This window comes from Culex quinquefasciatus, chromosome 2 (genome assembly GCF_015732765.1).
Source record: "Culex quinquefasciatus strain JHB chromosome 2, VPISU_Cqui_1.0_pri_paternal, whole genome shotgun sequence".
Taxonomy (NCBI): domain Eukaryota; kingdom Metazoa; phylum Arthropoda; class Insecta; order Diptera; family Culicidae; genus Culex; species Culex quinquefasciatus.
This window is the reverse complement of record NC_051862.1, coordinates 154,248,623-154,276,000: the sequence shown is the minus strand read 5'-3', so window position 1 is coordinate 154,276,000 and position 27,378 is coordinate 154,248,623. Positions and strand designations below refer to the sequence as shown.

Genomic DNA, 27,378 nt, shown 5'->3' with positions numbered 1-27,378 from the left:
TGAAAGGTTGGAAAAGGTTGCACAGATCAAGTAGATGGGCTACTTTGATTAGATAGAAAAGTTCCAATGATTTCATAGGTCCAAAAAAGCATAATCGATTGCGTAAAATGATTCAAGTCGTGACCTATATTAAAGCATTTAAGCCAACTCTACGCCTCCAGCTTTCCCACCTTTGTCAACTGTCTAAAATGTTTGCACTCACATTCATATGATCTAAGAGCTGTTAGCACCACGTCGTGTTAACCACTTTCACTTAGCCCAACCCCGAAGACCACCACCGCACCATGTATCATACTTTGTTTGAACACTTCACAAAGCTGTAAACAAACAGATCTGCGCCGGCCATTCATCCATTTCTTGCAAAAGCGTTCAAGTCACTGCCGTTGAGCCTCCTCAGTGCCTCCAATCCCCGTCCAGTAAGTGGGTCTCTAGAGCAGCAACGAGTCTCTGCCAAAGACCCTTCGGATATGGTTCAGTCGCGAGAGACAGCACTTGCGTGACGAATCTGTCGAAGAATTGCAACAGTTTTCTATGATAATGCGGAGACTGCCTGGCGAGACCCGTTGAGGACGACCCCAGCAAACTAAACACCAAGGCTTTGTCTCAGCTTAGAGTTGGACCTGTGCCGCGAGCTGTAGGTTTCTTGACCGCGGTTGAGAGTTGTCAATTGTGGTACTATCCATCAGGCAACGTGACCGGTGGAGGTCTCCCCGGACAGGGCCAGACGTTGTGCAATTTGAAGATGAGCATCTGCCCGGTTTAAGAGGTGAATCTTCACTAGGGGTTGGACTGGTTGTACTGCTGACTCGAGTCGGTCACCGAAAGGCCAATTTTGAGTGACGTGGTTCCGCTAAGCAAACAAATAGCAGGGTAATTAAAAGGTAAGGACAAATTAGCTAGGAGGAAACGTTTTGGACTCCATAATTACTGACCTCTGAAAAGATAAATGGAGTGCGGAGACGTCATTGAAGACCAGAAATTTGAGATATTTGGACCGAAAGTTATCCATGCTTCCAGTTAACATCGTATCTGTATGTTCTAGGAAACACTGTTAAAATTTGATGATAATTTAATAGCGAGTCCACGAGCAAAGCATACCCATTAGGATGTACAAAAATTACTTTTTGGCGGGCATTCAAGGATTTGTTCCGGTGGGCATACTAATCCCAAATCCAAAATATGAGCTTGATTGGACGTAACAGGAGCTGGCGCTCCGCCCTTCAATTTTAAATGGGATTTAACCAGTAAAAAAAGATTGTTTCAAAAATGTCACTTTTTGGAACATTTTGGCCACTGAAGCGTTTATTTTCAACATCTCAACCATAACAGCATTTCTGTGGAAAAATTTCGTTAGATGTTCAAAAACAACTATTATTTTTAGTCATCCATGTGAAAAAAGTCTTGAAAACCCTCAAAATAGTTTAAAAATTGCAAATTTCTAAAAACATTTTTGATTCATTTCAAATAAACATGCGGGGCAATATGCACCACCACATTGGGGCCAAATGCACTACAACTAGTGCGTCCATCCCGGGAATTCCCGGGACAAAAATCCCGGGATTTTTCCAAAACCGGGATTTCCCGAATCCCGGGAATTTTCATAATTTGTCCCGGGAATTCCCGAAATTGAAAAAAAAAATCAAATTTTGGTCTGGAAATTCGAATTTGGATGAACAGTTTAGCAATAAAATTTGTATTCGGCCTATATCAGGTTTAATTTGGTTTATTAGGCAAAATTAATTAAATTTTATTTCACAGATCCGAAAAATGCCTGGCGCTTTAAATATTTTCTAAATTCTAACTGGTATTATATATCATGTTAAATTATTCATTGTTATCCGAGCATTCGTTGGAGAAGGTTGTCTGATTCAACATGACTCGTCGCGTCCCGGCGCAAAACGCCGGCAATATCGCCCTACCTGCGGCTCAAGCAGGCAAAAAAGTGGGAATTTCCAAAAGGAAGGTTGAGGCCTCAACTGATGGCCAAAAACCGGGGATTTCAAGAGGAAGGTGCTTTTGGAAGTGACATCGAACAGCAAAAAGACGAAAAAGAGCGACGGTACTGTACCGATGGATGAGGAGAACTCTTCGTCGCATGAGGAGCAGCTTTTGAAGAACAACAAGTTCGCTGGACTGCCTGACGAGGACCAGGTAGCGGAAGCAAAGGAGAATGAAGTGAAACAGCGAAAGGAGAAACTGCCTCCTTTTTATGTGCGGCAATCAGCAGCAACGATCGACTTTCGAGCGGGGCTGGTTGAACTCATCAAGTCTGGGAAAGTCCAAGGCAACATTCGTCTGTGTCAGGACGGATTTAAGGTGCTGGTGCAATCCAGGCAGCACTATCAACTGGTCAAGGAATACTTGACCGAAAATGAGGCGGAGTACTTTACCCATGATGTCGCCATGGATAAGCCGTACAAAATCGTCGTCAGAGGTCTGTACGACATGCCAGTGGAGGAATTAGCTGCCGAGCTAAAAGTTTTGAAACTGGATGTGTTGGCCGTGCACAAAATGAGCCGACGCAACAAAGACATCAAGTACCGTGACCAGCTCTACCTGCTGCATTTGGCTAAGGGATCGACAACGCTTCCTGAGCTGAAGGCAATTCGAGCGGTTTTCAACATAATCGTGTCGTGGGAGCGATACCGACCAGTGCATCGTGACGTCACACAATGCTTCAACTGCCTGGGCTTCGGGCACGGAGGTAAGAACTGCCACCTAAAGCGTCGTTGCGCCAAATGTGGTACCGATGCGCACATCACATCCCAGTGCATCCAAGATTCGCTGGTGAAGTGCCTCAACTGCAACGGTGAGCACTCGTCAACCGACCGAAAGTGCCCCAAGAGAGCTGAGTTCGTGAAAATTCGGCAGCAAGCATCGACGAAGAATCAGCCTCAGCGTCGTAGAACTCCTCCAGCCCTGGTGGAGCAAAACTTTCCACCTCTTCAACCGCGACGCCAGGTCCCGAACTTGGCACCGTTGCCGTTGGATCCCAGGAAGAGAGCTGAGATGAATCATCCACGGCCGGGTTCCAGCCAGGAGCCGAGACCGCCACCACCGGGCTTCAGCCAGGAGCCAAGACCAACCCAAGAACCAGCAGTTGAGGAAAATGGTAATGATCTTTACACCTCAACCGAACTCCTCAATATTTTCAAACAGATGTCCGCTGCACTGCGTGGATGCAAAACCAAGACCCAGCAGATTGAAGTGCTGACCTCGTTCGTCATCCAGTATGGATCGTAGGTCCCTCAAGCTGCTGAATTGGAACGCTTGCTCCATTAGGAGGAAGAATTTAGAGCTGGTGGATTTTCTTCGCGAGAAGGAGATCGACGTAGCTGCCATCACGGAAACTCATCTGAAGCCCGGTGAAAAAGTTTATCTGCAAAACTACAAGATCGCGACGCAGCTCGACAGGACCACCTCTGGAGGAGGAGGTGTGCTTGTCGCTGTTCATCGTGATCTCAAGCCACGCCGGCTGCCACACTTCAAGCTGGACATCATCGAGGCCGTTGGGGTGGAAATTCCCACTTCGGTTGGCCCAGTACTCTTCATTGCTGCATACTGCCCACGTCAGGTGAATTCCAGAGATGGTTCAGCAGCAAAACTGAAGAGCGATATCCAGAAGCTGACACGGCGGAGCGCAAAGTACATCATCGCTGGTGACCTCAACGCGAAGCATGAAGTTTGGGGCAACAGCAGGAGGAATCGGAACGGAGTGATTCTGCACAACGATCTGCAAAACGGATACTACAACGTTGTGAGTCCAGATCGTCCAACGAGGGTGGCTCGGTCTGGGAATCACTCAATCATCGACTTCTTCATTACCAATATGGCTGAGAACGTGGCTCATCCTGAGGTGTTTGAAGAGTTGAGTTCTGATCACTATCCGGTGGTTGTGGAGGTTGGAGCATCCGTTACTCCGCAGCGGCAACCAACCCGGAAAGATTACCACAACGTTGACTGGCAGCAGTTTCAGCAAGTGGTCGACAGCAACATCGACTATGATCAACACCCGGAAACTTCTGCCGATATTGATCGTTCGCTGGAGGTGATCCAGCAGGCTATCAACCAAGCAGAGGCTGCCAACGTTCGGGAGGTTCCTGTTAATTTTAAGGTAACTGATATTGACGTAGATACTAAACACTTGATTAGACTTAGGAATGTTTATAGGAGACAATATCAACGGACTGGGGACTATGACAAAAGATTTCAGTGAACAATTTGAACAAAATCATACAAGACCGACTTGACAATATCAGAAATCAAGAATTTTCAAAACATGTAAGCCAGCTTGGGAATTATTCAAAACCATTTTGGAAACTTTCAAAAGTTCTTAAAAACAAACCAAAGCCTATTCCTCCTCTTATTGTTGAGGATTCTCCTTGATTACATCCGAGGAAAAGGCAAATGCACTTGGGCTTCATTTTGTTAGTTCTCATAATCTTGGCGCTTCCATGACCAGCCGTAAAGAAACATCAGTTGCCAATAGTATTTCAACAATTAATAACTCTACCTTTGAATTTCCTGCAGATTCCCATGTTTCTGGTGAGGAAGTCAAAGTTGCAGTAAAACAAATGAAAAATATGAAAGCTCCTGGCTTTGATAACATTTTTAATCTAGTGTTGAAAAAACAGAGTGATCAGTTCTTTCAACATCTAGCCAATATTTTCAATAAATGTTTGCAACTTGGTTACTTCCCCACCAATTGGAAACTGGGCAAAGTCATACCAATTTTGAAGCCTCAAAAGATCCAACATCGCCAACAAGTTATCGTCCCATTAGTCTTTTGAGTAGTCTGTCCAAACTCTTTGAGAAGGTCATCTATTCAAGGCTTTTGGATTTTACCAACGATAATAATATAATTTTGAATGAGCAGTTTGGCTTCCGAAAGGGACATAATACTGCTCATCAGCTTACGAGAGTAACTAAAATCATCAAGCAGAACAAGCTTGAGTCTAAATCAACTGCTATGGCTTTGTTGGATGTTGAGAAGGCTTTTGACAATGTTTGGCATGATGGTTTGATACATAAACTGTATTTATACGGTTTTCCAATGTATCTTATCAAAATTATCCAGCACTATCTTTCGGAGAGATCGTTCAGGGTTTTTCTGAATGGGATTGCTTCTGGATTATTCAACATTGATGCTGGGGTTCCCCAAGGAAGTATTCTTGGCCCACTTCTGTACAATATTTTTACATCTGATTTGCCTACTCTTCCTGGTAATGGTGTGTTGTCACTTTTTGCTGATGACACTGCCGTTATTTATAAGGGTAAAATAACCAGATATTTAGTTGGCCGTCTTCAGAAGGGTCTTGACGTTCTTTCTGAATACTTTGGCGACTGGAAAATTCGCATAAATGCAGCAAAAACTCAAACCATCATTTTTCCTCTTTCCAAATCGGCCAGATTTGCCCCAAAGGATGATGTTTTGATAAAAATGAATGATGTTTCGATACCCTGGTCAAAGGAAGTTGTCTACTTAGGTCTCATACTTGACTCGAAACTTTTGTTTCGGCAGCATGTAGACAAAATATTGAACAAGTGCAGCATTCTCATCAGGTGTTTGTATCCTTTAATTAACAGAAAATCAAAGCTTTCTTTGAAAAATAAGCTAGCAGTTTACAAACAAATAATTTACCCCGTTATTGAGTATGCAGTACCTGTTTGGGAGTGTTGCGCTAGAACTCATAAATTGAAGCTCCAGCGTGTCCAAAACAAGGTACTCAAAATGGTTTTGAATGTTCCTGGCTGGACAAGATCAAGTGAGGTTCATGAATTAGCAGAAGTAAAAATGTTGGATCAGAAGATTCAAGAAAAATGTTTGAAATTCAGGGAAAAATGTGCTATTTCTGAATACCCCTTGATTCAAGGATTGGTTTAGTTTATTGTAAGTTTAAGTTAGTTTTAGGTTAGGTTATGTTTTCTTAACATTTTTTTTTCCTCATTGTACCTAGTGTTACAAAAATGATAAATCATATATTTTTAAAGTTATGGAAATGAACAGTGTTTAAATCACGAAAAGCAAATTAAAGCTGAAGAGCCACAGCTGACCACTTATTATGTAAACCAAATGTAATTATTATAAGAAAGATTCAATAAAGTATATTTAATTAAAAAAAAAAAAATGTTAAATTATTTTTCATCGAACAGCGAAATCTGGAGTAAATTACGACAAATGTTAAGAATTAAGACAGCTTTTTAAGTCAACTTTTTACATCGTGTTTTGAATAACTTCGGTTAAAACAGGATCAGAACAAAACAATTAGTACACCGATTTCCAAATTTATTGCTTTGAAATCTCCTGTACCTTTTCAGCTTATAGTCCTGATGTTCCCCAGTTGGCGGTAGTGAATCAAAGATAATTAATAAAATATGTTTTATATAAAATAAGACATTCAAAACTTATCTAAAATTTTGCATTGACTGGTATCATTTTTTTATATATATATATATTTTTTTTTTTGAAAGGGCCCTAAAAAAATATGGTTTTGTTGTAGCTTCTCGTTTTTGTAGACATTTTCAGAGAAATTTTTCAAGCTTTTCTAGTTATGGCATATAAAAAAATATGTAAAAAATATATTTATAAAACACTTATTGAATTTGAATCACATTGAAATTGTTTTTTTTTTTTTGAATAAAAAAAACATTTTTGATTTCTTAGTTATTAAGTTTAAGTTATTAAGTTATTAAAACTGTCGTCCTTGTGAAGATTGCAGTGTAGATTGTCACCAATTATTGTAATTGAGCTAATTATATGATGTTAAGCTTGAAAACATATCAAATATTATGAAAACATAGATTTTATGATTGCTTCAAAAATTTCCCGGGATCCCCGGAATTCCCGGGATTTCCATAATATTTTTCCCGTTTCCCGGGAAATTCAAAACCCGGGAAAATTGGACGCCCTAACTACAACAACGGGCCAAAATGCACCACAACAATGGGGCAAAATGCACCGGGTAGAAGCAGTTTTCACTGGTCACCACTAGATGAAACCGCTGTTTTTGCAAAGGAGCATCACAGCGGTGCATTTTGCCCCGACCACACGTTTTGCATAAAATTCAATTAAAAATAATTTGTTTAATGTTTTTGGACTCATCTATCTATAAAATAATGAAGATTATGACAAAAACGATATGCATCATCAATACTTACAATACCAATAAATGCTTTTTATATCGTCCAAAAATTATATTGAAAGTTCAATGAAAATTAGATCAAAACACAATATTTTGAAGTTTTGCAAATAACTTTAGCTGTTTTAATCCTACGATGTTCACATTTTTCCAGCATGGTCTTACAATGTTAGGCATCCAATTTCCATAATTTTCCCCCGGAAAATTCTTCCCAATACCGAGATAAGCAGGGGGTGCATTTTGCCCCGGGGATGCATATTACCCCCTCTCCCCCTACATGTAGAACTAGCATCTGACCAAAATATGAGCCCCCTAGGTCAACGGGAAGTGGGGCAAATCGGGACACAAAGTTTGAAGGTTCAAAAACGTCAAAAAATTTAAAAAGGCTATAACTCAGGCAAAATTCAACTTAATTTCAAAATTCAAAATGCATCTGAAAAGGCTTCAAAAATGCGACAAAATGCAGGATGAAGCTTCCCAATTGGTTGAATCTAAAGGAAGTAATTGGCATTTATGTGAAAAAATAGCAGAATTTCAAACTCAAATAAAAAAGTGTTCCATCCAAATATCAACTTAATTCAACCTGCAGCTTGTAGGGGACATCTGGGACTACCATCTGAGACTGAGAACGCTTTGGGCAAGGCAGTTTAACATATTAAATAGATACTTTTTCTTTTAGTGATTTTATTGGTTGTAAATTTTTGCTCAGGGGACCCCTTAGATCAATTTTCTGGTGATATTTTAATAATATTCGTATTTCTGAGACAATTTCACAGTTGAAACATGCATAAAAAAAGTATATTTTCATCCATTTAAACCCTTTAAAAATTAAAGTTTAAAAAAAATATGAAGCTGCAAATTAAAGGACATCTAGTATCTTTGGAAACGAACTCAATTTTCAATAAGTGTGACCCCATACGAAGGAGTATGCCCTGTTCATGGACTCGCTCTTAAAAGTAAAAGAAGTGTGAAAGCACCTTCTTTACTTTTACACTTACCTATGTTTATATTGTTTGTCTTCCCTAAAGAGTCTTGATAAGGTCCAGGTCTAGCTTGTGATAATGAAAATGAAAAAGTGTTCTTCTAAGGGAATTCGCTTTCGGCTTTTATTTGTACAAAGTTGTAGAGCAGACAAATATTTTTAAAAAATGTCACATTACGAGTTTTTCAAAATTTCACAAAAAAAATCGAAAACATAATTTTGGCTTTATTTGACCAGTTTTAGTTGTTGTTTTCATCTCAAAAACTTCATCGTATACTTTTTAAACTATTTTTTGCTGAAACTTCAGAAAATTTTGCATAAGAATGAACTGTTATTTTGGCTTGTTGTTAGAGTACGGGAATTTTTCTAAGATCCAGGAGAAAATTAAATGTTTTCAAATATTAATATCTCGAGTTTCAAGAAAAATACACTTGAAACTACTTCAGCATTTGTTGTGCTGCATTTGAATTGGCTTTTGTTTTTATAATTATTTGGGTTTTTTAAATTGGATATTTTTTCCTTAAAATGGTTGACCAACGAGTCCAAATTATTTTTTGCTGTTTGTTTTTAAAGTTTTAAAAGTGTTCCAAACCGATTCCGAACATAACTTTTCTCTAAAACTAAATCCTGAATTTCTAATGTAAAAAATGAGGGTTTGTTCTAATTCTGGTAGCAGAGATATAACTATGGTGTCTTCAACAAAGTTTTTAGATTGGTATGCTCAACCAATTCCAAAACATATTCCTAGAATGTATTTTTTTTCTTTCATCCATGCAAAAAGGTGAAATTTTTTGCTTGGTTGAAAAAAAACTGTTGCGGCAACTCTTCTTATAACACCAAACCACCAAAACTGCACCATTTTTTATAATCCATTTCTGTTAAGAAAAAAAGTCTTGTTATGATTAACCTTTTGTATTCTGTTAATATTTGTAAAATTTTCAAATATATTCAAATTCCTAAGTTATTTTATCGTTTTTTTAGTAAGTTTTTCACCAATGTGTCACAGGTCGTATCGAGGTGTTCCGATTTGGATGAAACGTTTGTTTATATATACATGAGATGAACTCATGCCAAATATGAACCCTCTAGGACAAAGCGAAATATGGTAAAACGGGCATTGAAGTTTGAGGTCCAAAAAACATTCAAAATCTTTAACTCTCTTAGTTGCATTCAAAAGGTTGCAAAAAGATTATAGGATTTGAAAAATATATTTATTTAAAACAGTAATATGCAAAGCTTTGATAGTAAAATCAATCCCGGATCTTTAGGGAACATTTTGAAGTGCTTCAAAAGACCATTCAATGCCGGTTCTACCCCATTTCCCCTTGTCATAGAGGGCTCATATTTGGCATGTGTTCATCTCATGTATAGACAAACAAACAAACAAGATTCATCGTTATTCGTTGTTCAAAAATGTTCTAACCTTAATAGCTTTTGTTAACATACTTTTTTTGTAATTGACTTTAATTAAAATTCAACCAAACAAAAAATCATACTTTACAACGATCGCTTAGTTGATCAATTATTTATCGCCACCTCAAAGTGTCTACTATCGAACGATAAATCTCAACCCTTTCATCTCCCCTTGGTATCGAACGGGAAATTGCATACGGTGACTTCGGTTGCAGCGCAACATGAATTGCGCCACATGCATTCACACAAAACATACAAACCGTTTTAGCCGAACCAATCACATACAGCGAGAGGGATGCAGTCAGAAAAAAAGGTAGAAGAAAAAAAAACCGGGTGGAAATCGTAAATTTCATTTTTCACGCCACATAACTCACCAACATCAGCATACTGGGGGGTTGCTACTGGTTTTTTCTTACTATTGGAACTGCAGCAGATTATGATGTTCCAATTGCACCTCTTTTCAGCAGATAAGCTTGGGTCTACCGTTTTGTTGGAGCAATAGGTGTGGTTAGTTACTAAAGCAAAAAGATAGCAAGAGATTCACAACTGCGAAAAATAATACAAAAACCCGTCTAATTTAATCGCTTTGCCCATGCGAATTTAGTCGGCTTTTTCACTTTTGGCTGATGATCGTGAGGATGTTTAGTCGGCGCTCATAAATATGTATCGTATTCAGTGGTGCGTTGAAAAAGTGAAATTCAACCATCGAGCATCAAATTCCAATCAGATTATCTCACCTGATGCTGGGTGTTTGCGCGTCGAACCTGCCTCTCGTTGGCTGATAGTCCGATTTACGTGATTACATGCAGATATGTGAAGTGTTTTTGTATATGGCTATTCTCACGATAAAGTTCGATTGTTTAGCATTACTACTTCAAATTTGATCTCAAACGTAATTGATAGATGCCAATCGAATTTGATTAGTTTTATTGATGTTGAGATAATTCACTCAATTCATTGTAATGGTTTTGTTGAGTCTCATGTTATTTAAACTCTAAATAACAGTTGTAACAAGAACTGCAATTCCAAAATCTAGGCGTTTTTCATGAATATCTGCAAAGGAAAAAAATATGCATTGAGTCACAATATAATTCAAGTATTTCAACTCCCTCATAAAATTGGCCATCCTTATTTGCATGCATTGTAATTACCCTCCAGTGACCCCATTCCACCTCCACAATGCATTCCTCAAGTACCATTTATCGCTGTCGCTGTCATCCAACCGTTCAAACGGCTGATTGCACACATCCCATTGACACCAATCAGAGGATGCCAATAATTGGCAGCAAACCACCGTCACCGCATATCGAATTCCATCTTCCGAAAGTGGTCACCGAAATTGCCATCAGCAGGCCTGGTCACTTTCACTGCCCAACCCGCGCGATCCGCTCATTATACCATATCTCAGGTTCATTTTATGGTTGGCAAATAACTTGCCGGGAATTATGGGATGAGCCGAAATTTTGAGAGGATTACGTCACGTGTTGGATGTGGCTTGGGTTTGATTTGGAAATGCTGTTATTTTTAAGCTGGGTGAATTGAAAAAGCAATACAGAAATTATGCAGATTATGTAATTGACGTAATATTTTATTAATTAATTCTTTAAATCTGTAATTATAAGGTTGTTGCTCCCTTAGAGCAACGTGTTGAATTTTCATGAAAAATAACTGGATTTCCTTCGGATTATAAACTCATAACATCATGAAGAATTCTAGAGTACTTTTCAAAAGGTACTATGCATCATGAGTTTTTTTTATGTTGACATGGCTATTTGAATTATAATTTAAAATTAAATATTAAACATGTCTGTGAAAAAGTTCTGAAGAGATTGATTTTTTTCAATGCCATCTTGAAACCTCGAGATTTTTTTTTGAAAAAGTCCTATAAACAAAATCTTCACTTTTTGCTTTTTGGGTGTTTTTTAATAACCCCTGACTCAAGGCGGTTCTAAAACACCCAAAAAGCAAAAATTGAAAATTTTGTTTAAAGGACTTTTTCAAAAAAAAAACTCTAGAAACTTTCTATTTTTCTAGTCATTCTCGGATGACGAAACAGCCTACTTCAGAATCGAATCAGAATCGAATAGAAACACATTTCATAACAAATGCTGAAAACGGTGAACTATGTAATTGCAAAATTTTGTGTATGGAATTGCAAAAAAATGTGCATGAAACTCGCTGCAAAACTTGATTTTTTCAGCACCTGTCGTATTTATCCAACTCGATGAACCTCGTTGGATAAATGTACGACTCTTGCTGAAAAAAATGTCCATTAGGGTGACAAGAAAAATTGAAAATTTTAGAAAATCTTAACAGATACCCTCACGTTCTATTGTTTCGGCTAAAATAAGTAACTGTGCCAATTTTGAGCCAAATCGGTTTAGGTGTAAGGGACGCTTTTTATCGTTAAAGTTTTTATGGGAAAACTCGCAAAAATGTATGGGGAAAAGCAAAAAAAAATAAAATTTAACCAATTTTTTTTATGTATAGTATGTATGTGCATTAGGGTGCCCAGAAAAAATGACCCCCTGCTCCACAAGCGGAAAACGGTTTATTGGGATATTTTAAGCATCTCTGTAAATTTTGAGCGAAATTGGTTGAGATTAACCCATTGATACCCGAGCCTAAAATTGGCGAAAAAAATGTTTTTCATACAAAAATGACTATTTTAAATCGCTAATAACTTTTCAGGATCGAGTTTTACAGCTTTGGTATGTTCTACAAAGTTGTAGAGCATTAAATTTCCAATAAGAATCTCACTTTTGAGAATATTTGGATGGAAGTAGCGCACCGTGCAGACCAAACCGTAAGATACTTGGGTTTTCCATACATTTTTTCGATTTTTCCCATACAAACTTCACCTCCGAGTATCAATGGGTAAATGATGAACGATTTTGCTCATATTTGGCCCAGAGTCCTAAAATAGGTCAAGGAACAATATTCAGCTTGTGGAGCGAGGTTTTGAAAAAAAGTCCCATATTCTGGGCACCCTAATGTGCATACAACTTTGTCGAACACCGCAAAGCGAGCCGAGTTATTTGCGATTTAAAAAAGACGTTTTTGCATAAATAGTTTTTTTCATTAACTTTAACAATCTATAGCGACCCTTAAACCTTAACAGATTTCGCTCATAATTCTCACAGTTACTTATTTCTGCCAAATGAATCAAATCAGGGGATATCCCAAAGGTCATTTTTTACTGTCACCCTATTTGCTATTAGGGTACTCCTGCCCTGAATAGGATGATCCTAGAAATTGTGTTTTTAACAATTTTCGTAAAAACCACATTAAAAAAAAAATCGAACCGTTGCACCAATTTAAGCGATGCATTGAAAAAGAAAGGTGCTTTATCAAAATACTATGACATTTAAAATAACATAACTGCATTATAGATAAAACGAAGACTTTATTTGCTGATTTGAAGGTCTCAAGACCAAAAAGCACACTGCTGAAAACATTTTTGTAGACATTTTCAAAATATTACGTAAATACTGGGACGGGACGGCTGGATAGAGTCTTCTTTTTGAATGTTGACGTTTGTATTCTTCTTCTGTTTTTTTGCAAGAAAATTCGTGTTCGAATACAAATATCAAGCAATCTGTGATTCAGATAGCTTGACAATTCAAATTTTCTTGATAATGATTCAACTCAGTGCTCAAGCATGCGGATGACTTTTTCTTTGGTTGAAATGTTGTTTAGTTTTTCCTCGCAGGTTTTTTTGATTTTGGCTGTTAAAATTTGCGGTTGGACGTGGGTGGAGAATCCTGAGTTTATGTTCCATCGTTTTACGGTGGATCCGTTCATAAGGAGCGGCCGGATACAAATCACTAGAAATGGTTGGCAAATCAAAGATGACTCGAGGTAAATGATACGATAGGATCACGACGAGTCAAAAAATTTTCACTTCTTCAATTTTTATATGAAAGATTTTTAATTTTCATTTGGATTTGAAAAATGCAATATGATTTAAATACGATTTCTTAAATCAATCTAAAAAAAATCCTAAAAAGCCTGCAACTCATTAAATGGGAGAGGAAGTTTTTTTCTTATCTATAAATCTGCTACTGTCGTTGTCCCGTTACGCAGAGAAAGTTAATAAATCTTTTTAAATCCAGTTCTACGATGTTGTTTCTTCACGCAACATTTTAATTTCACAGGTTTAATATTGTTCAATCTTTATGACATTTGTATGTAACGCGCAAAAAAATAACAATAGTTTTAAATGGGCAAAGAATCGTCAGTTCATGAAATGTTTTGTTTTTTAAAATGAAAATGTTGATAAGTCGACATTCGGTGTACGATAGAAATAAATGCCTTTAATTGAACATATTTTAATCAATCTATTAAAGCAATTTACAATTATTTGTGAAATTGATTTAAAATTGTTTTATTTTTATTTCAACTCAAATTACAATACTTCTCATTTTCTCCTCATAAGAAAAGACTGGTTTAGGTTGACAGAAGCGGCCATGTTGAAAGTGGTTTAGTTTGACAATAGGTTTTTTTCTCTTTGTTTATCCCATCCCAGCGTAAATATATAAAAAATGTGTGAATATATATTAACAGGATTCTTAGATTCGATGTTATGAAATAATCGAATTTCGGTTACCTTGAAACAACTAATATTTTGATAAATTATAATTTTATTTGTATTAAAATACAAAATTTCGAAACATTTTCTAGTTAATTCGATTTTGCTTGATTTTTTGTTGTTATTTTATATTTCACATTCAAAATCGGTTTTTAAAATTATATTCCCAAAACAAAGACTTCCCAAAACCACAAAAAAATCACAGTTTGCTTAATACTATATTAATATGTAAAATCATATAATAAGAAGAAATGGCATAAATTTAGTAAAGCTTTTTTGTCTAGTGAAGGTAATTGTTATGTAATTTTCTCCACAATCCAAACTTTATCAGAAAAAAAATCCCAAATTATTTAAAAACTTAAGCAAAAAGGTTGGAAACAAATTAAATAACTGTGCAATGAATTGTTCAAGCTTTCCCATTTTTTTAATTTTATTTATAAAAGGATTTGATCGCTACAACAATACTTAAAACATAAACGACTACAAGTGTTTAAGTATTGAAAATTACAATCAATAAAAAATATGTTTTCGTACTTTTCTCAGTTTGGTTAGGATGTTGGTAAAATATTAAAACACATATGGGTCATTCCTACCCAAGTGACCACCCTTCCGACATCGACCTTCTCCTAATCTTCTTTTATTTGGCTTGGAGGTTGATTTTGCCTCAAAAACAAAGAATCTCAGGTTTGGTGACATTTGTTTCACCCCGCGCCCGTGTTTTTAATGCACTTATAAAATTAATCAAATTTTAGGTGAAGTTTGTTAAATTTATATAAAAATCCTGTCCAATGTTAATGTTATTAAATAAATTGAAAATTGTTTAAATAAAGCAAATAAATTTGTTTAAATGATGACAAATAACGAATAAGTTGGTAATAGAAACAAGAAAATCCCCTATTTTTGCATGTTTTAAACATTGTTCACCCGAACCACCAGGAAATTGGCCTGATGTTACGAAACCGCATCCAAATCATATTGGTACGTACGAGATGTTCACTCCCCTAAAAGGTCCGAAAAGGAAATGATGTTCGACCATCGTGCGTCGATTCTACCCGTCGTCCCAGTTATTAGTCGAAGCCGAACTCTCGTCTTACCCCGGTGATCATCCAATCCGGCCGTATTAATCTGATTCCGTGCAATTATTGTGGGGCACGCTAACAAACAAATCTGTTTTGAAAATGGCACGAAGAATCGCCGCGAATTCGTGCAGATCCATATTAAGTGTGGCTCGAAACAGCTCAGGTGAGGATTCATTAGATTAATTGCAGCTGCGGGGGAGGACGAGGAGGCCTCCGGTGAAAACTTCTTCTTTGTTTTGCCAAAGCTGCAGCAGAGAAGCTTCCTTCCTTTCTGCATAACTTGTATAGAGTTCAAACGTGCGTTGATACGTCCTTGGTCGTGGCACCGCCAGGCCGCGAAAGGCCTTCGAAGCGTAAGATGCTCATCGTTTGCGATCCTTTCACTTTTCGAGACCTGGCCAGGCCAGGGAGGGTGGTTCAAAGCGCGGATTTCACCTTTTGCTGGAAATGTCGATGCTGGGACGAAGAAGTGGATGGTGGAAGTTGCGCCAAGACTGGTTGTTTTTGTTACGACAACCTTAAATGGTCGGTTCTTGTGGCACGTTCAAGTACACACCGTGGCGTTTTCAATGGACAGGCAGTTTGGACGCAAACGCATAGCCGCTCAGAACACTATTACACCAGCCTACATAATTGCATGCAGCTTTGTTTGCGCAGCAGTGCGAGCCGGTTCTGAATTGAGGTAACCGAGTCCAAGACGGAGTGGATGTGGGGAACTAGAACGGAAGATTGCTTATGGATCGATGGTTGAAAACCTGTCGAAATATTTTTTTAACATGAAATGAATATATTAGGTACTGAATATTTGATAATTCAAAATCGATTTTTTACTTCCCATGTTAACTGTTTATTAGTAATAAAAATAGAGTTGTTACCAATCTCTATAAAAAAGCTACATCATTCAAACAGCACAAGTTGTCAAGTCGTAAACCTTGTCATGTTTTACACGAATCACTGAATCAAAAATCCTCTCACTTTGGAATTAGCTGCTAATCCGTTGATCATCACCACGTTTAGCGCCACCTAGTTTGACGACGCATGTCATAACGTCATCAACACTGTACCAGCAATAACATCATCATTAAACGCCACCCCGTGGTGTGGTCTGGAACTCCAATACCCAACTCAACTCAGCTTCCATCTTGTAACCAATAGCCGGGAGGTTGGAAGCGAAGAGGTCCGCTCATCATTACAACGACCATTACGAAATATTATTGTCCCATTATGTTTGTGGGCTCGTGCTCAAACTGTTTGCCGAAGAGTAGAGCACGACTTGTTTTCGAAACTAGTCGGGCTTGTAGACAAAGAAGAAGACACTTTGAGTTTGCAACGGGAAAATGTCGTGAAAATTTCAATGCATTTTTGCTGAGCAAAGCTGTTGGCACAGTCTACTAGAGCAGTCAACGGGTCATCATGGTAAAAAAAAAGTTTATAAATTAAATCAAATGTTTTACTCGGGCAGAAACAAACTATACTTTCCCATAATTTCACTGCCAGCCTGCGGGTATTGAATACAAAAATGTTTAAAAAATATTCTCTACAGTTGTTGATAAAAAATCAAAAGCGGTTTTATGATTTCTTTTAAATTTTTATGCAACTTAGTCAATTTTAAGATTTTTTTCATGTATTTTTTTCACTGTGTAAGCTTTCTGTGTAACCACACAAACCGCGCACGGTAACTTGTGTGGCTTGTTTGGTGTAATTTGTCTTGTTACCATACCATCAACGAGACGCTGGGAATCGGTTACGTGGGGTCCCACGGAGCACGTGGCACGGAGTGGGTGTCGTCGGTGAGGTGTGTGATCCAATGATCCGATTCTTGGAACGATGTGGGTCTTGCCGATATGCGCAGACCCCTGCCACGAGTGGAATGTAGGGTTGGAGATTAAAAAAAAGGTCTGTCTAATGTCCGACACTTAACTGTAGAGACCCACAAACATACCTTTCTTCGTATGTTTACCAGTGATGCTGGTTTTTTTTTCTCTTTGATTGGACCGAAATGATCACATAATCTTGTATATACAGAGAAAGAGTGGAAGAAAGCAGTTGAAAACGGATTTTTGGCACAGTTTGAGATTCACAACAAACGATCAAGCGATTTATACGATGGAGTAACGAACGACAGGGATTCTCTTTTTATTGGCAACAGTAAATTAAAATAAAACAAATACATAAATTGAAAACAGTTTACGATTAAATAACAAATCCAACCTCAAAATTCTTAAAATAAACATAAATCGTTAAATTCAATTTCTAAACCAGCTTGAACACCTAACACTAGGCCACACGATTCAAAACAAGATTACTAGTTCACTCAGCGAGAAACCCCAAATCGGATTAGCGGGGCCATGAAAGCGAAAGTAATCATACAGTCATCCCACATATTCGGAACAGTTTACAGATCGGCCAATGTTCAACAAATCATATAAAATCGACAATTGAACATAATGATTTGCTTTTACTTTCATGTGAAAGCTTTTCATGCGATCTTTCGATTGATGTATAGACCGGCTGTACATATTTATGTTTTATATCAAGTTTTCAAAGAAAAACATTGACCCTTGAAATCCACAAATTCGGAACACTTTTTTCTTACGATGTAAACAATCTTTTTTTTCTCTCCAGGAGTACATATTTTTTACAAAATAATGACTTTGCACTATGAAACCAATAAAACTCATGCTTAGTAATGTTTTATGAATGGTCTGATATCTTTTTTGTGAAAATATCAGTTAAATTCAGGTGTTTCACAATTGTGGGAGACACAATAACATCCCACAATCATGGAACAGGCAATTTGGAGGCAGTGTTTTGGTGCTCTGGATAAAATAGTCTTGAAATGCAGTTTATGTTTAAAAAGAATTACTTTTACTAGTGAAATAGCAAGAGAATATCCAAATAAAGGCCCTAAAATAGCAGATTCGACAGAAAAGCTGCATGTTGGATTCTATTGACAAATTACCACAAAAGTGTTCCGAATTTGTGGGTGTTCCGAATATGTGGGATGACTGTACCTCTCGCTAGGCATAGCCAAAAAATAAACGTGGATGACGCAGCTGTGAAGCGCGCCCCAGAGACATATGGATTTCAAGTTTCGTCATCCTCAAATTGGTTTTAATACCTTCTTCGAACACGATCCACTGTGATGCTGTTGACGATATAACTTCTTTTTGTTGTTTCTAAGAATTTAATTTTTATTTTAAGTAAAAAAAAAGTAACAGGATTGCTAAATTTTCATCCCATTATTTTTAGATTTTTTTTTCTGAAAAAAAATACAACTCTGCGATAAGAGAGCTCAAAAGCAATACAAAGCCTTGTGGTGATTTGAATGAGATTGTTTGAATGAGCGTATTTGGAACTAAAAAAATACTCGTGATTTGATACCAGGTACTTGCCAAGAAGTGACACAACGAAAACACTCGATTTTTATGAGGATTTTCTCTATGCAATTGCGTCAGAGATAATATCGATTTAAGCTGTGATTTTGTCACAGAGGGTACTTGTGGTATTATTACACCCGGTTCTTTGTTTACACACACAGTTTTATTTGACGTTTTCCCCCTCAAATATCAAAGCCTCTTGGTTCTTAACGAATCGGACGGATAAGTTTCATTGTTTAGTTTTGAAGAAATTTCAAAAATACCTGTTACTTAGTGTACCCAACTTGATATACAGATTTCCAAAATGAATAAAAAAAATAAGAATCTTGAGCACTTCTTCCCGAAATCAGCCGATTTTGTGCGATTTTATGTTTGTATATTTTGATTTCGCTATGACCAAAGAAGCCATTTTGTGTCCATACAATTTTGACAGTTCTCCATACAAAAATTGTGCGTTAATCTTGACGGAAATATTCAAAAATCTTCGGCAAAGTTGTAGTATTGATAAGGACTATTTAGAAAAAAAATACGTAACTAAAAACCCGCAACTTTTGAGCCATAGAAAAATACGATGCTGCCGAACTATGATTTATTGAAGAAAAATTGTGTTTTTGGAAAAACTAGAAATGTTTCCCAAAATTTTGTTGTGACTGCAATTTTTAATCTAGCATTCAATTTGCAATCGAAAAGTACTTCACATAAATTTTGGTTAAGTGTTACGTTTTTGAGATATGGCCACAAAGTTTTATTATTCCTAAAATATTACAGTTTACCTATTAAAATTGTGTCCAATTCTAAAAATTTTTTTTTTCAAAAATTAAAAAAGAAACATTTGTTATATTTTCTGTTCTTTGCAAAAAAAAACTTTGGATTTTTTTTAATTAACATTATCATTTCAAAAGGGCCAGATATTCAATATAATATTATTTATTTCCATTTTTTCCAAAAACTAAATTTTAAAAATTCGTAGCTTGGTGGCAGACATTATTGAACTTTTTTCTCTTTGGCTCTAAGTTGCGTTGCCATAAAAACAATCCAAAATTAATAAATTGTTGTTTTGGGAAATAGATTTGAAACAAGTTGATTAAAAAATCATTAAAATTTTCATTGGAAATACTGGTAAAACCGGATTTTAACTTAAAACACATCATACATAACATTTTGCATTTTGTGATGAATACTTTTTGACATTTTTTTTTTTGTAAGGCCGTTGCAACATTTTTTTCAAAAAAACTTGATTTTTTTAATGGAATTAGCAGTCCAATCAACTGAAAACAATTTAAAATTCAATTTCCTGCGCTTAAAATCATATTTTGCATGTCTGGGATCAAAAATATTTTGAATTTAAGTAGGGCGTCCATTTTCCCGGGAAATTTTTGAAACTGTCATAAAACCTATGTTTTTATTATATTTTTTATGTTTTAAAGTTTAAAATCATAGAATAAGCTCAATAATATTAATGGGTGATGAGCTACACTTCAATCTTAACAAGAACGACAATTTTTTGAATAGTTTAACTAAATTAAAAATTAACCTTTTTATTTTTGTTTTGCTTTGGATTTTTAATGAACTACAGTTTTTTATCCAATTTTATTCAAATTAAATAAGTATTTTATAAATGTATTTCTTTCATAAATTTTTTTTTATGACATGACTGAAAAGCTGTAAAAATTTCTTTGAAATTTAAAAAAAAAACAATACAAATAAAATGATATCGTTCAATGCATAATTTGAATTGCTTGTTTTATATAAAACATATTTTACAAATTATCTATAATCTTACAATTACCAACTGAGCAAATCGGGACTACAGTCTGAATACGTGCACGAGATTTTTGAGCAATAAATTTGAAAATCGGTTGATTGTTTAATAAAAAAAAAATCAAATTTAAAATCATAAATATACGTATATGGAATACTCATTTTTTAAATATAAATTAAATAGAAAATATTTCAAGCACTAGGCATTTTGCGGATCTGTAAACCAAAATTTTAACAATTTGCCCTATTAAGCCAAATTAATGTTGATATCTAGAGTTTTTTCTAAATGGTCCTATTAACACATTTTTTTTTTTTGCTTTTTGGGTGTTTTTTTTTTTGTTAACTTTGAGTCATGAACCTTCAAGAACACAAAAAAAACAAATATTAAAAAGATTGTTTATAAGAACAATCTGAAACTCACAAAACACACAAAACAAAATTCAAACTGAACTTGAACACCAAAACTTGGTTTTTTTTCAATTTCGGGAATTTCCGGGACAAATTATAAACAATCCCGGGATTCGTGAATTTCCGGTTTTGGAAAAATCCCGGGAATTCCCGGGATGGAGTACTAAAAACGAAGTTGACTTTATAGCTGTCGGCCACCATTGCTAGTACCAACCACTAGTGTCTTCCTTTTTATCTACAAGGACTTCGCCGCCCTGGGCTCCTAAGTGTATGGAAGTATGGCACGGAGCGACGGCGCCGAATACCCATATTTACACAAAGAATTTTAGAGCGCCCGCCGCGGGATTTGAACCGGCGACCTCTGGATTGGAGTCCAGTGTGCGGTCCGATTGATCCACAAGGGATGGAGTACTAGGCCTAAGTTATATTTGAAATTTAGTTATTTTTTGCAACCTACAACTTTGCTCAAGACAAAAATACGAAAAAAATTAAGACCAGTCCGGAGTATTGTATGTAGCCTCGTATTGAAAACAAATGATGCAAAATGGCTACTTTTGACATAGGAAATGCATAAAAAGCAACACTTAACAGAAATCTTGAAAAAAAATTGGGACATTCTGGAGAAATACTAAATTTCAACTTTTGACACGCTCTTGCCCGTCATCCTCCAAACCGTTATGCAGAATAACGTTTTATGAAAGGTAGCCCCCCATACACGTCATGTTCCAATCCGTAATCGACGCCGATAATCTTCCAGCAATAAGTTCGGTTGCACATTATGTCAACACACATCTCACCTCCATCGCCCCTTAATGAGTGAACGTCTTCGACGGCGGGAGGACAACTTTTACCCCCGACTAATGTTGATGCAATTGCCCTCACTTCATCTTCTTCTTCGATGGGGCTCCCCCCACGGGGTCATCAGCGTTGATGATCCCGCCAGAGGGGCTTCTGGTCGCGTAATCTTGCACAATTAGTCCGAGACCTGCGAACCATCTCAACGCAAAGACCCCCAACTTTGTTTATCGATTCGTGCTGGAAAGTGATTGTCGGGGTGCACATGCTTGACGTAACCGCGCGGTTCGGTTAAGTACCCGTCACTATAGGCGCCGTCCAGTTTGGCCGCTCACTTGATAGATTGTTTGGAAGTCCCAGGAGGTTGCAGTGCAGTGGGTCAAAGCAGCGCCAGCCACTTTGGCGGTGATTATGAGCTGTTGAGCCAACAAAGGTAGCACACTAGGTCATTAGCGTAATGATCCGTAGAACCTTTGTTTTGCGCTCCTCAACAGAAGTCCAGGTTTCGCACGATGCTGCTCAAAGAACGTAACAGAGACCCCACGCGGCTAGTAGTTATGGAGGAGAAGCCAGGGGATCCATCGGAATGATGCAACTTCGGTTCAGTTGAGTGGCGAAGATTACGCATGAAAACAAACCTGATTTCAAATGAAATGATCTGATGCGCGGTACGCCGCCGGCGTAATCTTTGGGACCTCAAACTGAGCGCGTTGAATGGAGTGAGGAGTGGCGGCGCTCTAATGAAGTGCAGCAGTTAATGATGAACGAAATTGGCAGTAAAATTAAATTGGGTTGTTTTGAGTTTCACGATGAAGATGTGAAGGGATTTATAATCGAATGGTGTCAAGGTTAAACTATTTATTTTTATGACAACAGTTTAGTGGAGAGCACAGTAGCTTACATTTCGTTCAACTCATTTTCTAGTTTAGTGTTACGGAGAGTTCTCAATTTTCGCTTGGGTAGAGTTAAGATATTGCCAGCATCCATCTCGTCGGGATCGTGCTATCTAACGTCATGATTCGAAATCCGGACACTTAGTAGCATATCATTTTTGATATAGCTGGCAAAAAATCATTTAACAAGTTGGAAATATAGAAATATCATCAGGATGTAATTTAAACAGTCAGTTTTAAGAAAATGCATGCAAAATATATCTTTTCTAACAATTTTTCATCAGAATTTGAAAATTAAAATGGCTTCTTGTGCTCCAAATCCCGGACACTGATAAAAGTTGATTCAAAATCCGAACAATTTTGCTTCGAATTCCGGACATTCGATTTTGCTTATGAATCACACAAATTTTGACTGTAATGTTAGTGAATGGCATTCTTTAGGTCTCAAATTAGCTGTTAACATCAAAACAATCGATATTTTATATAAAAAATTGCTAGAATTTAAGGAAGTGCTTCGGACGTGTTTGAAATATTTCAGTGAAATGTTTCACATTTTTGGTAAACTAATAATTTAATTTTATTAAATTGTTTTGGCATTAACTACAATGTTCAAAAAAACTTTATATGAAAGTTGATGTCAGAATTTATCAAATAACACAGTTTTGACATTCATAATGTGAACTTATATCCAAATAATTGATAAAACAAGATGAGGTGTCCGGGTTTCGAAGCGTCCGGGAATTCGAATCATGACGTTATTCGCACGTCGATTTTGGGCCTAACTGAGTTAAGAACGCCATGCTATGCAGCTTTCAATGCCTTATCTGTTGACCTTCAGATCCCCAAAACCTGTTGAGATATTCAACAAAATCCGTAAAAACCTCGAAAGTCTATCTTGTCACCATTGCAAGTGCGACAACTGGCCAATTAAACCAAAATCTAGCTAATTTGAATTCTTCCTTTTTTCTAGGTAAACTCCAAAATCCAGCGACGACAGCTGACACAGCAACAGCTCTCACAGCAGCAGCAGACACACATCCTGAGCGACATCCAGCAGCACCAGCACCGGTTCAACCTTCACCAAGGTCAACGACCACCATCGAACGTGATCATCCAGCCCTCAATTCAGCTGCCCGTTCCGTCGCAGCAGCTCTCCCAGCTCAACCAGCGGCCATTTTCGAACTCGAACAACCCCTTCCAATCCCCACCCGTGTTGCCACCCCAGTTCAACGGCAAGCAGCTGCCCCCGCAGTTACCCCCTAACAATTTCAGACCTCCCCAATCAAGCAGACAACCACACAGCGGCTTCGGAGCTCAAGTAAACCGATTCTACCTCCAACATCACACGCAAACCTCATTCATACCCAATTTTTTACGAATCTTACAGCCAGACACACGAATTCCACCACCACCACGATCCGTACAGAACACGTTTCAACCATCTCAACAGCAATTCTTCGGTGGGCCTCTGCCCAACCAACCCTTCGTGAATGGCGGTCCCATCACTTCTTCCGTCCAAAGTCCTTTCCTACAACCCCCAGCCTTCCCCGCACCACAACAGTCCCCACAACAGTCCCAGCAACCTCCACAACACTCCCCCCAGGTACGCTTCCCAGCCTCCTCCCCCAATAGCCACGCTCCTCAAGCCCAAGCACTCTTCCAGGCACCTCCCCAGACACAACAGTTCCAACCCGCCCCACAGGCCACGTTCGGTCAGCCGATCGTGCAGCAACCCTTCGACACCAACCACATTCGCTCCGAAGTCGTTCCACTCAACCAACAGCCACTACAGACTTCCAACTTCAACCCATTCGCCAACCAACAACAACAGCAACAACAGTCATTCAACAGCTTCCCACCAGTACAAAACTTGCCGGTGTTCGCACCCACACAAACTCTAAACTCGCAACCCGGGGTCTTCCCGCAAATCCAACCGGCCGCGGCCCACATATCGCAGCAGCAAACGCAGCTGAGCTTCCAGCAGCAGCAGGAGCTGGAGAACCGTCTCAAGGAGGAAAGCGTACGCATTCGCGAACTCCAGGAGAAGCAAAAGATCATCCAGAAGCACGAGCAGTTCCTCCAGAAGCAGTACCAGAAGCAGCAAGCCAAGGTCCAGCAGCTGCACCAGGAATTCCTGAAGAAGCAACAGAACATCATCCAGCAACAGCAAGATTACGAAACGATCCGAAAGACCCCTACCGTCGGCTTGCAGGCACTGCCTTCCGAGCGAACGGTGTACGAAAAGGCCACCAAAGCTTACCAGAAGCCTAGTCCGACGACCACCACCGCTTACTCCACGACCACGCAGCGAAACCTTTCCGTGATCCCACTCAAGTCCAACAGCAAGAAGGACTACAGCACGATCTCCAAGACCGATCTGGACGCACTGCTGCAATCAAACCGCTTCCAAACCGTACGAACTGAGTCGCCCAAACCGACCAAGGCTCGTCCACCGAAGGCCAAGTCCACGAAGGCGCTCGGTCGCGATGAACTGCTCAAGCAGCTGAAGCTGGCTTTGGCTGAGCAGGGCCCGCAAGAATTAGGCAACAGGAACTTTAGCGCCACTGATTTGGTCCTGCCCAATGGGGAGAAGGTGCAGGTTATTCGTACCACCGATCCGGAGATTATCAAGCGTGCCAACGTGAACTCGGAAGCTGTGCTGACGCAGCAGCTTGATACTCCTACCACTGCGAAGCCGCTTTCGTTTGAGGACATCGCCAAGAGCGGTATTCTCCCACCTGGCGCTGACTTTGAGCTGATCAAGCAGAGCGAGGATGGTCAAATTGAAGATATTGGTAAGATTCCTCCGCAGAAGAAGGTCACTTTTGTGTATCTGGAAGAGCAAGATGACGGATCGTACAAGGTTCAGGGAGTTAAGGGTAGTGCGGATAAGGAGACCAAGACTTCTGGAGCCGATGTCGACAGCATTCTGAAGCGAATCAAGAACGGAGAGATTCAGCTGCCTCCTCCATCGAACAAGGCCGTCAAGACACCGATAGTGGTGGAAGGAGCTCCGTCGAGTACCACCCCACGAATCATGCCCGTCCAGAAGGCCAACTCGGTAACGATCATCCCGCACAGCACTCCGCTCGAGAACCACTACCCGCACTCGACCAACTTCGTAGCGGACCACACGATTCCACGCACCGCTTCGTCACCATCCGCGACGACCTACATCTCCACTGCGTCCCCCTCTAGTCCTAGCCCCGTGTCGGCTTACTCCCCTAGCACCTACTCTGGAAGTACAATCCCACAATCCTCCTCGACCTATGTGTCATCTACCCAATCCCCAATCACCAACTACTACCCGGTCGACAACACGCTCCACTACACCGGCGGTATCAGCTCGACCTATCCCACGACCCCGTCCCCCATCCCAACCGCCACCCCCGTGTCACCCAGCTCAACGACCGCTCACTTCTCGACGCGCTCCGAGAACTACCTCTCCGCTTCAACGCTAGCCCAGCAAACCGCCAGCTCAACCATTTACCAGCAACAACAGCAGCAGCAGACCGCCGCCGCCACCGGCAAGTTCGACGTGGTTCACCCGACTGTACCCGCGCCGGAAGCCGCACCCGTCACGCAACAGCAGGAGCAAGCCCTACCACTGACGCAGCAACCCCAACCCTCGTCGTCGTCGTCATCGTCAGCCGCAAGCGAACTGCCAGCGATTCTCAAGAAAAACGGACTATTTGCGATGGCCAAATACCTCCGACAGTCTGGCTTGGACACGATACTCAACGAAACCGGTCCGTACACGATCTTCGTGCCGACCGACAAGGCCTTCCGCAGTCTCCTAGTGCAGCTGGGAGGACCGGAGAAGGCCGAGGAAAAGTTCAAGAACAACCCGCGACTGCTCAGTGGGGTGAGTTGAACCGCTAACTTAACTGGGAACCTTAAAGTACTTCAACGGGCGTCCTCTTCTTGTTTTTTCAGCTTCTGCTGCATCACGTGATCCCCGGATCGTTCGACATCAGCTCGCTGCAGGACGAAATGACCGGCGTGTCGCTTGCCGGAACGCAACTTCGGGTGAACCAGTACAACATGCACGACTCCGAGTGGAATGATGTTAAGGTCAGTGTTGATCAACTTCTTACAATAAAATCTTTTCTTAAGCTTGAATTTATTTGCAGGTAACGACCATCAACGGCGCCATGGTCGTGCTGGACAAGCAGGACATCACCATCCCCCAGGGCATCGCACACGCCGTAGACCGGGTCATGTTCCCCCTGCCCGTCGGTGACATCTTGCAAACGTTGCAGTCCGATCGGGAGCGAAGATTCACACACTTCCTGCGGGCACTGTACGCATCCGGAATGTCCGATACACTACAGAATAAAGGTAGGTTGACGCGGTTCAGCTGAGGGAAGATTCTTCAAGTGGTTCACTCTTGTTACAGGTATCAAAACGTACACGGTATTCGCTCCAACCGATGCGGCCTTTGCCAACTACTCGACGGACGAACTGAACAAGCTAGTCACCGACAAGGACCAGGCGGAGGAGCTGGTCAAGAAGCACGTTGTGCCGGGAACGCTATTCACCGCCGGAATGCGGTTCTACCAAGTCAAGGATGCCATGGCCGAGGGCAAGACGGTGACGCTACAGAAGAGTGCAGGTAACTTCAGAACTTCTAAAGACTGAGAACCCCACAAACTAAACCAACCACCTTATTTGTTCAGGTAAAATCAAGATCAACGACGGCTACCTGCAGACGTCCAACATTCCCACGACGAACGGCGTGATACACGCGGTCGACGCGCTGCTTTGAGAGGTCCCCCAACGAAACCGGGCACCTCGGCTACAAAAAAGCTCACAAACCACCTAATTTTCCGCGAACAAACGAGCTCAACGTGAAAATTACCATGTGACTGGTCGCACTTTTCCATTTCGTTTCGAGAAAAAAACACTATTTATTGAAGAAGAAAAAAAAAACAATA

General features: G+C 39.4%; 1 protein-coding gene across 1 annotated transcript; it reads left to right on the top strand.

Moving 5' to 3' along the window:
* The first annotated feature begins 8,768 nt into the window (after positions 1-8,768).
* Positions 8,769-27,246, top strand: LOC6036165. The gene is made up of 7 exons (XM_038250855.1): positions 8,769-8,774; positions 23,412-23,759; positions 23,829-26,306; positions 26,378-26,515; positions 26,575-26,782; positions 26,841-27,056; positions 27,121-27,246. Exons 1-7 carry the CDS (start codon positions 8,769-8,771, stop codon positions 27,207-27,209), a joined length of 3,483 nt encoding a protein of 1,160 aa, XP_038106783.1. The 3' UTR covers positions 27,210-27,246.
* The last annotated feature ends 132 nt before the right edge of the window (positions 27,247-27,378 follow it).

Excerpts from the sequence above, each read along its gene's own strand:
- LOC6036165 (XM_038250855.1), top strand. Across the intron at positions 26,516-26,574 it reads CCGAGTGGAATGATGTTAAG|GTAACGACCATCAACGGCGC; the intron begins GTCAGTGTTGAT and ends ATTTATTTGCAG. Across the intron at positions 27,057-27,120 it reads GACGCTACAGAAGAGTGCAG|GTAAAATCAAGATCAACGAC; the intron begins GTAACTTCAGAA and ends TTATTTGTTCAG.